The sequence below is a fragment of the Phyllostomus discolor genome, chromosome 5 (genome assembly GCF_004126475.2).
Source record: "Phyllostomus discolor isolate MPI-MPIP mPhyDis1 chromosome 5, mPhyDis1.pri.v3, whole genome shotgun sequence".
Lineage (NCBI taxonomy): Eukaryota > Metazoa > Chordata > Mammalia > Chiroptera > Phyllostomidae > Phyllostomus > Phyllostomus discolor.
This window is the reverse complement of record NC_040907.2, coordinates 119,249,759-119,263,757: the sequence shown is the minus strand read 5'-3', so window position 1 is coordinate 119,263,757 and position 13,999 is coordinate 119,249,759. Positions and strand designations below refer to the sequence as shown.

Genomic DNA, 13,999 nt, shown 5'->3' with positions numbered 1-13,999 from the left:
TGGATTCTTGTAAAGAGCTCTACTATCCATCCAAGACTACTGTTATTAATAAATATACTTCTCCAAAAAAAACCTTCACATCTATGAGTGAACAGTACTGTTCTCTTTCTCGTAAGACAGGCATTACAATCTAACAACAAATAATTCAATAATAGCGTTTAACTAAAATTTAGTGAGTGCACATTGGGCAGAAAAGGACGCTAGCTGTTCAATGCACAGGTAAATTTAAAGCAGCTTCTGTGTGTCAGAGTGCATCTGCTCAGCTCTCGATGTGGAGGTGCTCGTGTGCACTTGTGGGTGGGTACCCTGGGCCTCCTCACCCAGAGCGAAAGGCCCTCCAAGTAGAGACCTGTTTCTGCCTTCTTCTGAACCCCTACTCAGAGCAGTACCCAGATCCTTTAGCTGGGCAGTTCACTTCTGGCTCAGAGAATTTCTCTGGGGTTGGACAGCAAGTGGTCTGAGGTGGGAACAAAGTGTGTGAGACTGAGATGTACACATTTTGGAAAAGTTTCCAGGGCAATTTGGGCTACATTCAAGCTAGAGTCCACCCTGGTCCACTGAGACAGGACTGCTGCATTGGTGCAGTAGATAATTTTCTCACATGAAATTGAGGGGATCTGTCTAGATATTAATTATGGATTCTTCCAATCCAATATCCTTTAAGTCTGTGTGTTACTGTTTTCGCTTTTAATCAATGAAATACGTTGCAATAACAAGATGTCTAACAAAATGGATCTATGATAGCAAATTCAACAGCAAAGTCTAACTGGCTGTAGGCTCATAGCTGTTATCACTAGTAACATTCTAAACATTACTTTTTAATTTCAGAAATAATGTATATCCATTACAGAAAATACCCCACTAAAAACACAGACCATAAAAATATCAAAATCCTCAATGTGTCAAACTGCCAAGTAAAAAGACTATTGTTTTAAGGTTTTGGTATATAACCCTTTCAACTTTTTGCTGTGAACATTTTTACAAACATATAAGCATCTATTTACCAATCAACTATGTGTACAACTATGTCACCATTTTTAAGAGCCATAAAGGGTTTCACTGTGTGGCTGTGACATAATTTAATCAATTTCTTATAGGTGGAAGCTGCCTGTGTTCCATTATTTCAAGTAATTTTGCAACTCTGATTATTTCCTTTGGAGAACTTGCTAGAAATGAGAGTGGAAGAATGACTGTATTGATCTATTCACCCTTCGACTACAGGAGTGCAGAAGACGAACTCAGTCATGGTTATCCATCCACCATCAACCACCCACCCATTAACCATCTTGTCCTCTCTATCACCCACCAGTTCCCAACACGACACTCATCACCACTGCCACAGACAGGGATCTCTGGAGAAAACAAGTTAGTCCTTGTTTCCCCAAGTGTGACTGTACCACAGGGCCTTTGCATCCACCACTCCTCTGCCTGAATTATTTTTTCACTGACAGTCCCACTGCTTATTCTCCCACTCCTTTCAGAACTTGGCTCATATGGTACTTTTCTAGTGGCCCTCCCAGACCAGCTCAACGTAAAACAGAACCCCTTTCATTCTTTTCCTTTCTCATCTTGTTTGATTCTTTTCTTCCTAGCACTCATAACCAGCTCACATATATTTTAGATTTGTTTATTCTCCATCTCTCCCCACTCAAATAGGAATGAAAGCAAGAATTTGACTTTCTTATTCACTGTTATATTCCTAGAAGAGTCCGTGGCACATAGTAGTGCTCAATCAGCATCAACTAACCCACTTGAAAAGGCCAAAGAGATAAAGGAATAATTCAAAAGATTGTAAATGCAAAGAGGGATAGCCCCTGAGGGATTATTTTCAAAGGAAAACAAGAAAAACACCTTAAACTTTTAAACTTTCAACAACAGAGGGTAGATAATCATGGTGTGTTAACTTGGTGAAACACTGTAAAGCTCTTGTAATAATCAATCATGAAGACCCTACAGCAAATTGTGTATTTATAATGTTAACCAAAAAAAGGGCTATTTAAACCATGACAGCAGCCATCTAAATTCATGGATAAGGAACAAACTTACCTCTAAGAGGTAGAAATAAAGAAAGCTGTAATGTATAGAAACTTTACCTTATTTAAATAACTTACATTATTATGCTAGAACATTTGAATAAAAATCAATGTTTTTAAAAGTTGAAGATCTCAGTCAATTTTAGCACATAAATTTCTTAGAGTTATTAAATTCTTCAAAGGATAATTTAAACATGTATATACAATACAGGCTACATTAAATACTTCATTTATCAGAAAAGATATGTCAACTCCTGCCATGAAGAACCCTGGGAAGGACCACAAATACAGCTCCCTTCCTCCCATTCCCACCAAATCCCCATGGGCTTTAATCATCTTCACTTCAGAATTGATACTAACACCCTAACCCAAAATAGATTAGAAGCATCATATCAGAAATGGTAGTGTTTTTGGAGGAAGGAACTCTTACAACCAGAAGACACATCAGTGTATAATGTAGAAAATTAGAATACTGGAAAAGCAAACACCTAAGTCCTAAAAACTCAACAGGTTGGGGTCATTAAGTTTAGGAAGAGAAGGGCCCTACACAGCAGGCACCACAGGACACTGTGCTATGGCTGGGTTCAGGAGTGAAGCATTAGAACAGAGAGAGCCCAGTTGCAAGCTCCCCAAGAATAGGCAACTGCCTCACTTGTCACTCAGCAACTCTAGCATCTAATGGCTCTCCTTATTGTTAATAAAATAAAATGGTGCTAAAAGTCATTACAAAAATGACTATGTTTTTAGTGTGCCTTTTAGAAGACAAAGAAACATATAATACACTTTAGGAAGGTTTCCAGTCAGATGGAATGTTCAATAACATGTATTGGTGTTTTAAGAATCTTTAGCTACTGGAAAATCTACTTATGTAAAATACCTTTTCCCATGGAACCCAGTGGTTACTATATTGCTGTACTCTTCTCTCATTTTTTCATAACTGGTACTCATGTACACATCTTCTCTCAGGGATCCACATTATAGGTTGGAAAATATCAACGCCCCCCAGTTAAGCACCTATTACAGACACTGACTCACTTATATATACTGTGGGGGGGTTTTCCAACAGGGCATGGTCCCCTTTCCCTCCTTTTATGAAGCTATAATTTGGGCCGCATTACCCTACTTACACCCATTAGAACAAGGGCCTCTGCTTTAGCTTCTTCTGTTTGAGGAAGATGAAGATTCATTTCATCACCATCAAAATCTGCATTGTAGGGTGTACATACACACTCATTAAATCTGAAGGTTCGGTGGGGCTTGACCCTGGCCTGTGGAATACAAGAGAAGGACTTAGTCATTTATTCAAAAGCTTCTTCATTTCAAAACATTAAAAAATAGCTTTCTGGAAAATGGAAATTTAGATTAAGGAAATAAATTTCTAGTATGTTCTGTCAAATGAGGTATGTCATTTGTAGACACATTCATCAATGCCAATGCACTGAGCTTATTTTAACACTGTGAGGCAAACACTAACATTGGAGGCATGTGAAGGGGTTCCCTCTGGCCAATGACATCAGTTTGATATTAAAAAGATTTATGGCAAAAGTTAATTAAAATACACTGACTATTGGGTTGGCCAAAAAGTTAGTTTGTTTTTTCTCATACAATGGCTCTAGTAGTGCTTAGCTGTCTTTAACTTCACTCGAAACAATTTTGTTACATTGTATTGTGTGCATTCAAAAAAGACTTATCAAAATTGGTCATTTTTGTGTAGTTATTTTAATATTTAAGATGGAAGAAAATACACAAGTTTTCTGCACACTATGCTTTATTATTTCAAGAAAGGTAAAAACACAATGAAATGCAAAAAAAGATCTGTGCAGTGTATGGAAAAGGTACTGTGAAGGACTGAACATGTCAAAAGTGGTTTGCAAAGTTTCGTGCTGGAGATTTTTCGTTGGATGATGCTCCATGGTCAGGTAGACCAGCTGAAGTTGACAGTGGTCAAATTGAGATATTAATTGAACCAATCAATGTTACACTATGAGGGAGAGCTAACATACTCAAAATATCCAAATCAATAAAGTGTTGGTGAAAATGAAAAATGTATTTTTTATTTTACAGGAAAAACTAGACAGACTTTTGGGCTTACCCAATATATAAAAATCTATGAGTTTATTGTGACATTAAAAAAAGGGAAGGCCAAACAAGTAAACAAATAAAAAACCTAAAACAACTGAGTTGGAAGTAACAGAACACCAACTTTTTACTTCCCAAATTGACAATAACGGAAAAAGAATTAGGTATTTAGGCTGCCTTTCCTCTATGAATTGTATTTCTAGGTAAGCAAATAGACCTAGTTTTTCAGTACAAGAATCCTATGCATAAAATGTTGAAGAAATGATAAATTAGAGATCCACCACTTGGTAGCCCTAATGAGCTAATGTAGGCAATGATCATAAATTAATGAAATCATTAGAAAAAAGGCTGATGAGGAAGGAACCTTTCAAAAAGACATCAGGTGACTTCTCCAAGGTTTTTAGAGTAAGAGTGGAGCACTCAGATCATGAGACTCTTCAAATAAGCCCTCCTGGAAGTGGCAGGCACCAACCATCATTACACCTGTCAAAAAGTTGAACCTGAATCTGATCGTGTCTTGACAGCTAATTTCCAGTTTATAGGAATAAAAGGAAGAATGAAGAAACATTTAACTCCATACAAACTAAGAACATGGGATGTTCTTGAGGACAGATAACCTGGTTTATTCAACAATGAAATTAAACTTTAAAAAAGGAGGACTGTTCTAGATCAATAGAGACCTAAGACATGTATCAACTAAATGTTATGTGTGGACTTTGCATCCTGATTCAAACACTAGCTGCAGAAAGATTTTTGAGACTCTTGGGGAAGTGTGACTGGACTGAGCACTGGACTGCTTGTTTGTGAGGCGTGGCGACGGCACTGTGGTGGTCGTGTGTCTTATAGACGCACAGTGAACACTCATGGAACAAGGACACAGTGTCTCAGTTTGTCAACAAGAAAAGGAAGACATAAAACAAGTGAGGCAAAATCAAGAAAATTATTGAATAAAAAGGATGGGAATATGTGAGTTCATCATAGTATTCTTCCTATTTTTGTATAAATTTGAAAATACTTACAAAAAATTCTGTTTAAAAAACTGCTTCATAGCCATGCAGAAGTTTCTAGAAGAGGAAGGCTTCTATTCCTCTGGATCCCACAATCACAACATCATAATCATATACTGCGGTTTTGGTATTTCCACCGCTAGGTAAAAAGACTGATGTAATGTGTTCACAAACTATTGAAAAACTCAATCTACTAAAACACTATTTTAAAAGCCTGTTTAAACACTATTTACAAATGCTCATGGGTTTAATGGCTTTGAAGATAGGAGAATTGAAGAATATTTAACAAGTTAAAGTTGTATCTCATTTCCATTTTAAATTTCCAGAAAAAGGAGCTGCTGCTGTTGCAAAACTATACCACCAAAAAAATATGGTTAGGGTCTTAATTGGAGGACTGGTGCAAAAGAAAATTTTTTAAGCATTTTAGTTCCTTAGTTAATATGCTAAGTTAAATCAAAGTTAATTTTCTGTTATATCTATTTTATATAAATTTGTGCACACACATATGTAATACATTTAAGTTTACAAGTGAAATCATGCTAATCACTTTCACACTAATTTTCAATTAGTCACTGTGTTTTACTGTGTATGAATATCACATTATAAATATTAAAAACACTGAATAGGAGCTTGAAATTTACAAGTTTCACTCAATTAATAAGTGAAAGAAAGGGAAATCAAAAGTTATGAAAATCTGAGATTATTGGCAACTTCAATTTCAGCCATCTGGAATCTAGCACTACACGCACAGCATTCTTTCCAGCCCACAAAAAAAGAAAACCAGAAATCTCACACTCACCAAATGCGCCATAATGCTCAGTTTGTGCAGCGAGGGCTGCCGATTGAAGAGTACCACATCCCCGTCTATGAGGTGTCTCTCCACGATGTCCCCATACTTGAGCTCCTGAGCCATTTTTTCCCTATTTCCGTATTTCAAAAACCTTTACAATAATAAACATGAGTTGTGAGAACAAAGTTCCCTCACCAAGTTTCTCTCTTTTTATCAAGATTCAATCTCTAATGATCGTATTTCACTGAATCTAAGGTGTTTCCAGAAACTATCAATTAAACTATGACAAATTAATGTAAGATATAGCTTAATTTATCCCACAGTGTTTGTTCATTAGATCCAATAACAGCAAATGCTAGGGAACAAACTCACACTGCATGTATATTCATTCGTCCAACAAGGCAAATGACATACATGGGCCCACTGCAACTTCAATATGTATTTTCCACATGCTAAAATGTCCCCAAAACTGTACTCTGGACTGCATTCTGTGGCTGAGTATGGCAAGAGTGCACTTAGTCATGAGGAGGTAGTTACATCCAACTAGATTGGGAAACCATTACCTTTTCATCTGTGTATGTCTCTGCTGAATGAAATTGGCTCCTGGGTGAACTTCAGGTCCATTTTGAACCAGTTTCCTCAAAAAGCTGATGTTTGCTTTGTTTACCTGCAAGACCACAATGGGATACTATTAGATTATACTTCTCATACTTCTACCAATTGTACACTATACTGAATTGAATCTTTACTTTCTTTGTGTGGTTCTAGAAGAAAGAGCAGCAGCACCCTGGGCATCCTGCTGCTGAGGGTCAAGTGTAATGACAGTAGGTTGGCACAAGGACCCCAGCTTCCAATCTGCACTTGGTCACTCACTCGCTGGATGACATGGTCAAGTCCCTCACTGGCCTTTGGTATCCCATCAGTAAAAATAAATGGGCTGGATTTGTAGGAACATTCCAGCACACCTGTGATCCTAAAAACAGGTGGCAACTTCACCTGCAATAATTCACCATGGCCTTCCAAGGTTTAAAAGCTGTGGCACAGGCACCAGAGCCCCTGCTCTGCATCACTGTGTCTGACAACCTCCTGGATACCAGTCTCCTAGGACATCATCTCAGAGAAAGAAACTCTGGATCATTAGTAACTCAGCTAAGGATACTTTACACAAGTTTTACCAGAACCATCTGTGACCTGGGCTAATTATGAATTTCAAGGGCAAAGCCTATTAATATCCTCCTGTTATTACACCTTCTATACCTCAGTTAAAAAAAAGTATGTTTTACACTCATGAGGAATGTGAATTGAGTGTAAAGTGGTGGAATCTTTTTGGTTATGCACCAACAGCCTTAAAATATTAAAAGAAAAAACAAACGGTTTTTTGTTTTTCTTTGGTCAACTGAAGCATTTTATTTGCACACATGTATTACATCCCTAGAAAAAAGAATCCCAGGGAATATATTCCCTCCTGTGTGTTTCGTCTTGCTTCCTCATGGTCTGTGATGCCCGCTGAGGTTGTCAGTACAATAAAACCAAACTGACGGGACGAAAGCAGGTCGTTCTGCCATTTTTCTACATCTTTGAGTTCCACAGCAAATCTGGGACCAATTACTCCACACTTGTTCAACTTGCCCAGGAGATTCACAACAGCTTTCCCAGCTCTGTGGTCATCAATAATTTCAAATTCACCAACGTAACCTGTTTTAACTGTGCTGCATCATCACAGTTAGAAACCAGACGATGACTTAGGAGCATCACCTGGTAATAACCTGGCATTTGCCTCTCTTTTCAGCATTGTTGACACTCTTAAAAGTATTGGCCAGGACATTCATGCGCACCATTATGGCCACCATGAGGAGATCCTGGCACTGCTGACTGACCAATTACCTTTCTGGGGGGGGGTCATGAGCTCTGGTTCCCACCAGCCTGTGCCCTGTAATTCAGCTCCCCATGATACTGGATTCTAAGGTTTTTAAAAATAAAAATCCACCCCAAGAAAATTAACTGTATAGGGTGTTTATCATTTCGTTGTTTTAAAACATGAGGTATAAGATCTTGTCAAGATAGAGGAATAGGTAAGCATGGCTCACCTCCTCGTACAACCATTACAAAATCACAAGTAAACTACAGACCAAAGATCACCCAGAACTCTCAGAAATCAAGTTGAATGGAAATCTGACAACTATGGAACCAAAGAAATCACATCAACCAAGAAGGGCAGAAGATGCGGAGGCACAGATGGGTGAGCCTCACATCCACATTTGGTGGATAAAAATTCCTCCAGAATATCTTGGGAGTGAAGGGTCCCAGATCCACATCAGAACCCCCAGCACAGGGTACCAGTGCCAGGAAGACAAGCCCCCATAACTCCTAGCTGTAAAAATCAGTGGGACTGGAGTTGGTGAAAAGAAGTACAGGACTCCCTGCAGTTCCTTCTAAAGGGCCTGCACTGAACTTATGCACACGCACTCCCTCTGATCTCTGGCACCACCATGGTAGCAGCCTGAAAAGCACCAGAGGCATACGGAGAGGAAATGAAGTGTCTGGCATCAAGGTGAGAGCTGGGGGACAGTTCCCTCCCAGACAGAAAGGTGGGCAGAGGTCATTGTGCCTTTTCTGAGCCCTCCCCATCCCGGAGCCACAGATCCAGCAGGTGGCAGGCATGTCTGAGACCCTATCAACCTGGTTTACACTGTTTGCCCTGACCTGGTATTTACCTGAGGCTCTGCCCCACCGAACTTAAGGCCTGCCCCCAGCCCCATACCTTTGGCTAAATGGCTCCAGGCCGGGCATCAGCAGCAGACAACTTTGGATCACAGTTTGGTTCCAGCTGGAACCTCCAAGCCCAGTATAAGTAGCAGCCAGCTACTTGCAGATTGCTTTGTAGCTCACACTGGGTAGCCCTGGGGCAGAAAATAAGTGGTGACTGACCCTGACCCACCAGGGAAACCCCAGGGCCAGCACACCCAGTGGAGAGCTACAGACCATGCCAGACCACCACTACCTTGCCCTGGCACAGGTGATTCTGAGGGTGAAGGTTGGTGACCAGTGGTCACAGCCAGTCCGTGCAGCTGACTGGCCTGGATAAATCCCTCCCCAATAACAATCAAGTCTCAACTATAAGAGGAGGATGTACTCAGCTCACAAAGAGGTGCACCTTGAGTACCCAGTTTGGGTAACAGGGAAGGCTATGCCACTCAACCCTGCAGGCCATGCTACCAAGACAGGGAGTCACAGCAGCTCTGCCTAATATGCAGACACAAACACAGGGAGGCTGCCAAATGAAGAGACAAAGAAACATGACCCAACTGAAAGAACAGATCAAAACTCCAGAAAAAGAACTAAACAAAATGGAGATGAGCAACCTATCAGATGCAGAACTCAAAACACTGGTTATAAGGATGCTCAAGGAACTCAGTGAGTACTTCGATAGCATAAAAAAGAGGCAGAAGTGAAGGATATACTAATGGAAATGAACAATTTACAGGGAATCAACAGTAGAGTAGATGAAGCTGAGAATCAAAACAATGATATGGAAAATAAGAAAACAAAAAACAACCATGCAGAACAAGAAGAAGAAAAACAATCAAAGGAAAAACAAAAACAAAATAAGGAGAGTGCAAGCAGCCCCTGGGACAACTTCAAGCATTCCAACATTCATATAATAGGGGTGCCAGAAGGAGAAGAGAAAGGGCAAGTAACTAGAAATCCATTTGAAAAAATAATGGAAAAAAACTCCCCTTATTTGGTGAAGGAAATAAGACATGCAAGTCCAGGAGTCCCAGAGAGTCCCAAGTAAGATGGATGCAAAGAGGCCCACTCCAAGACACATCATAATTAAAATGCCAAAGGTTAAAGATAAAGAGAGAATCTTAAAAGCAGCTAGTTACCTATGGGAGACTCACATAAGACTGTCAGCTGATTTCTCAAAAGAAACTTTGCAGGCTAGGAGGCACTGGCAAGACATATTCAAAGTCATGAAAAGCAGGGACCTACAGCCAAGAATGTTCTATTCAGCACAGCTATCATTTAGAATTGAAGGGTAGATAAAGAGCTTCCCAGACAAGAAAAAAACTAAAGGAATTCATCACCAAACCATTATTCTATGAAATGTTCAAGGGACCTATTTAACAAAAAGAAAATCAAAACTATGAACAATAAAATGGCAATAAATACATATGTATCAACAATTGAATCTAAAAAACAAACTAAGCAAAGAACAGAGCCAGAATCATGGATATGGAGAGCATTTTGATGATTACCAGATGGGAAGGTGTTTGGGGGAATGTGTGAAGAGGTGAAAGATTAAGTACAAATTGATAGTCACTGAATAGCCATGAGGATGTAAAGTACAATATAGAGAAAGAAGTAGTAGTGAAAGAACTTACACATACGGTCCATGGACATGAACAATGGTGGGGGGACGGCCTGAAGGCAGTAGGGGTGCTGGGACAGGGCAGCAAAGCGGGAAACATTGGGACAACTATAACAGCACTATCAACAAAATATTTTTAAAAATGGGGTATAAAGCAACACAGAAGGATGTCAAAGACAATATTACTTGGGAAAAAAGTTGCAGAACAGTGTATTTCATCAGTCTATGAGTACACATACAGTTGTAGTTGTATGTGCTGTAGATATTACACATGCGGATATTTGCATAAAACATGAATCAAACAGGAAAGATGTGCTTGCTAACGCACAGCAAACTGTGGGTTGGGTGGGTTACTGGGGATTTTCTGCTGTCTGTTGTTTGGATTTTAAAATATAACGTAAAAGACTGGATGCAAAACAAAGAATCAAGTAGCTGAATGGTACTTACTTTCTCGGGAAAGGTTAGAATTTTGGCCACATGAACTGGCACAGCTACCTCATCAATTCGGAGGTTCGGGTCAGGTGAGATGACCGTTCTGCCAGAAAAATCCACCCTCTTTCCTGAGAGATTGCCTCTAAATCGACCTAAATAAATAAAAATATGTCGCAGGTCTCCATAGCATAAGATGTGCCATTTGGGGATAATGGGAGCAGAAAGAGGAAAGTCTGTGATCTCCAATTAGATAAGTTGGGCATGCACTCAAAAACAAACCAACCAAACACACACACACACACACACACACACACACACAAACAAACACACAAGCAAAGGCAGTAAACTGTTTCCTATACATTTTCTTGGCGACATACCCTGTTTTCCCTTCAGGCGCTGGACAAAGCCCCTGGTCCATTTCTTGGGTGCCATGTTAAGGGGAATGCCCGAGAGCTCACTGTTGATGTAGAGGGCACACTGTAGCTGTAAGAAGTCCCAGTCTTCCATGATCATCTGGGTCTTAGCTCCTGATATCCGATGCTAAAAATGAGCAGAGTATGAACAGAAACAGGCCTTGTCAATTTGACTTTCTTTATCACAAGTGTTTGCATAGATACACTCTAAACCTTAGGGCTTGCAAATACTAATGGGAAGCACTGACCTTTTTAATGACATCATTTAGGAAAATGATTTCTGTCAATTTCATTGTCAGATCATCTTCATTGGTGCCAGACTTCAAATCACTCACAACAGAGGGTCTGATACACAAGGGGGGAACTAAAAGTCGCGTAAGAATCAAATCAGAAGGCTTTCCAGCTTCTGGGTTCATCAGAAGAAGAGGGACATCTTCAGCTGGGATTTGCTTAAATAAATTTAGAACTACCAAGGGATTCAAGTTTTCCTGTGGGAAGGGAAAAGGTATGTTAATTTCCCATAGCTTGGGCAAGGCTTATTTTTCCATGTTTTCTGGCCTACTTGCCATTTAGAAGAAGTACAAGTGATGACAGAGATTTTCTGTCAATCTGGTATGTTGTGAGAGCTCTTAAAATATGCATGCCTTTCATCCCAATGATTTAAACTAATAATTCCACTTCTCATGATGATTCCAAAGGGTATGATTTCAAAAATTAATGCAAAGTTTCAGCAATGAGGATGTTCACTAAAGCTGTCCTTAATTGTGAAGTTGGAAATAGCCTGACAGGTTATTAGATACAACCATGAGATACCCATACATTGAAAAACCTATGAAGGCATTAAAAAGAAAAAAAGACACTATGGAAATGTAGCTACTGCCATGAAATGTGTTCACAAAATACTGGTAAATGAAAAAAGCACATATACAATATGATCTCATTTAGGATGTAAATCAATACAGAAACAAGGAAATGGAAGAGCTTACCAAGGTTTTAACAGTGCTGTCTTTCAGTGAGTGGAATTATAATCATTTTGCTTCCATTTTTACATTCAAATGTTCTGTAGTAAACTTATATTGGTCTGTATTAAGTTCACTTAATAGAACTGTCATCCTGTAAGAACTTACTCTATAATAAAAGAACTAGGCAAACTATCAGAGATAATCAAAGATTAAAGATAAGAATGATCAGCTTGTGTCTTACTGTTGCTTATTAATTTTTCTTGGGATCAAAGATTGTATGACTGAGAATATGTGCTACAAGCAGAACTTGCTGTGTATAACTTAATGAGAAGGGGAACAAAGTTAAAACTAAAGAAATGACTGAATGGCTACTGCCCTTAGAACAGTGCTGCAAAAGAAAGTAACTGCAGTCCCATCCTGGAGAAAAGGGCACTGAAGTCAGGGAGAGGGAGGCTTTTCCAATCAATATTCTTGCCCAGAGAAGAATTCCCTTCCTCAGTTTCCCTGTCTCCCAGCAATGGGTACACCTCACTATACCCCTGAAGCAGGTAGGGAGGGAATCTAAAACTGTTCACAGAATTCTAGGAAAGAGATGAAGGTAAGACATCACCTGCAGCACCAGTCAGTACTAGACGAGAACACCATGGGACTGAAGGCCATCCAGGAGAGCAGAACACTGGCAAGAGTCTAGAAACCGTTTCTTTGCAAGAGCAGCTACTCCAAGAGTGATGTAACGACAGCCTCCCCAGAGGCGGCTGGAAGAGGCTGGTGACTTACTCTGTTATGCACCAGAGGGCAGAAATCAGGGACCCATGCAGAGACAGTAGAGAAGGACTAAGTTTTGTACAGGGCAGAACATCGTAACACCTAGAGCTCTGAAGTGATGGAGTGTATGCTGCTTTGGCTGGTGGTGAGGGAACATGGCTGGAAGGCTGTCAGGCAGGGCAGCCCACCACCCATGTACTAGGCATGTTGTGACATTTTTACCTGGTGGGGAGACAGGACTGATGGCATCTATGGAGGGACTTTTGTCTGCAGGTTCACCAACTCCTGGATTTGTATTAAAATTGGAAGTGGATATACATTAGTCTTCCAGGGATAGAGTCCAGAGGTTCTGTTGAATTCCTAAATGAGTGTGTAACCCAGAGGAAGTCAACAACCACTGCACTAGGGTCTGTTTCAACTCAATCATGCTGCGCTACCCATAAAGGTATGGGGTTCCACATTCCTGAACATTAAATGCACTAGGATGAGCCAATGATCTTTAGGGCCCTGCATACTTTAAGCATCAAACAGGACACCAGAAAAATGGAACTTGTTACTGACCAAGCTTATGCAGAAGAAACCATCAAAAATATAAGACAGAGTACAAGTATTATACAAGGCAGAGAAAATGTACACATGGTTGAGGGAAGGCTGAGATCCTGAAGTGGGTCCGGAGAGCAGAGGAGGCTGCATGGAAGCAGCTAAGGGATGGGGATTCTGCTGATGGAGAGGAGGAGGGAAGGACGGCTTCCTTAAGCTCAAGGGACACTATGAGTTTGAGCACACAGCAGAGGTGGGAGGAAACCTCATCTGTCTGATCGTGATGGTTATTATAGGGATGTTAGCAGCAGGGATAACCACTACTGCAACTGGGTAACATGCTCTACGTGCCAGGCACTGTGCTAAGTACTCGATCTGGAATTCATCTGCTAATCTTCACAAAAGCCCTAATGCAGATACTCTTGTAATCTCTGCTTTATAGTTGAGGAAACTGAGGTCCAGGTTGGGTCATGTGTCTAAGGTCATACAACAGGTAAGCAGCCAAGCTGGGATCTAATCTGAGGTCTGTCTGACCCCAAAGCCAAAGCTCTTAACTACTACCCTCAACTACCTCTAGGGTGTTAACCTGGGTAAGGTCAGGCTAGG

At 40.2% G+C, this 13,999-nt stretch overlaps 1 protein-coding gene across 2 annotated transcripts in view; it reads right to left on the bottom strand.

The window, feature by feature from the left end:
* POLR3A (RNA polymerase III subunit A) overlaps positions 1-13,999 on the bottom strand; it is a 49,853-nt gene that overhangs the window by 28,165 nt on the left and 7,689 nt on the right. The window contains exons 1-7 of one of the 2 annotated variants that reach the window (XM_036026761.1): positions 12,699-12,721; positions 11,375-11,614; positions 11,091-11,253; positions 10,729-10,865; positions 6,473-6,576; positions 5,919-6,060; positions 3,161-3,301 (exon numbers count right to left, since the gene is read on the bottom strand). In XM_036026761.1, coding sequence (XP_035882654.1) covers positions 3,161-3,301; positions 5,919-6,060; positions 6,473-6,576; positions 10,729-10,865; positions 11,091-11,253; positions 11,375-11,542 — 855 coding nt within the window. In that variant the 5' untranslated portion in view covers positions 11,543-11,614; positions 12,699-12,721. Of the gene's footprint in view, positions 1-3,160; positions 3,302-5,918; positions 6,061-6,472; positions 6,577-10,728; positions 10,866-11,090; positions 11,254-11,374; positions 11,615-12,698; positions 12,722-13,999 lie in introns of those variants that run through there. The other variant, XM_028513958.2, reaches the window with a different exon arrangement.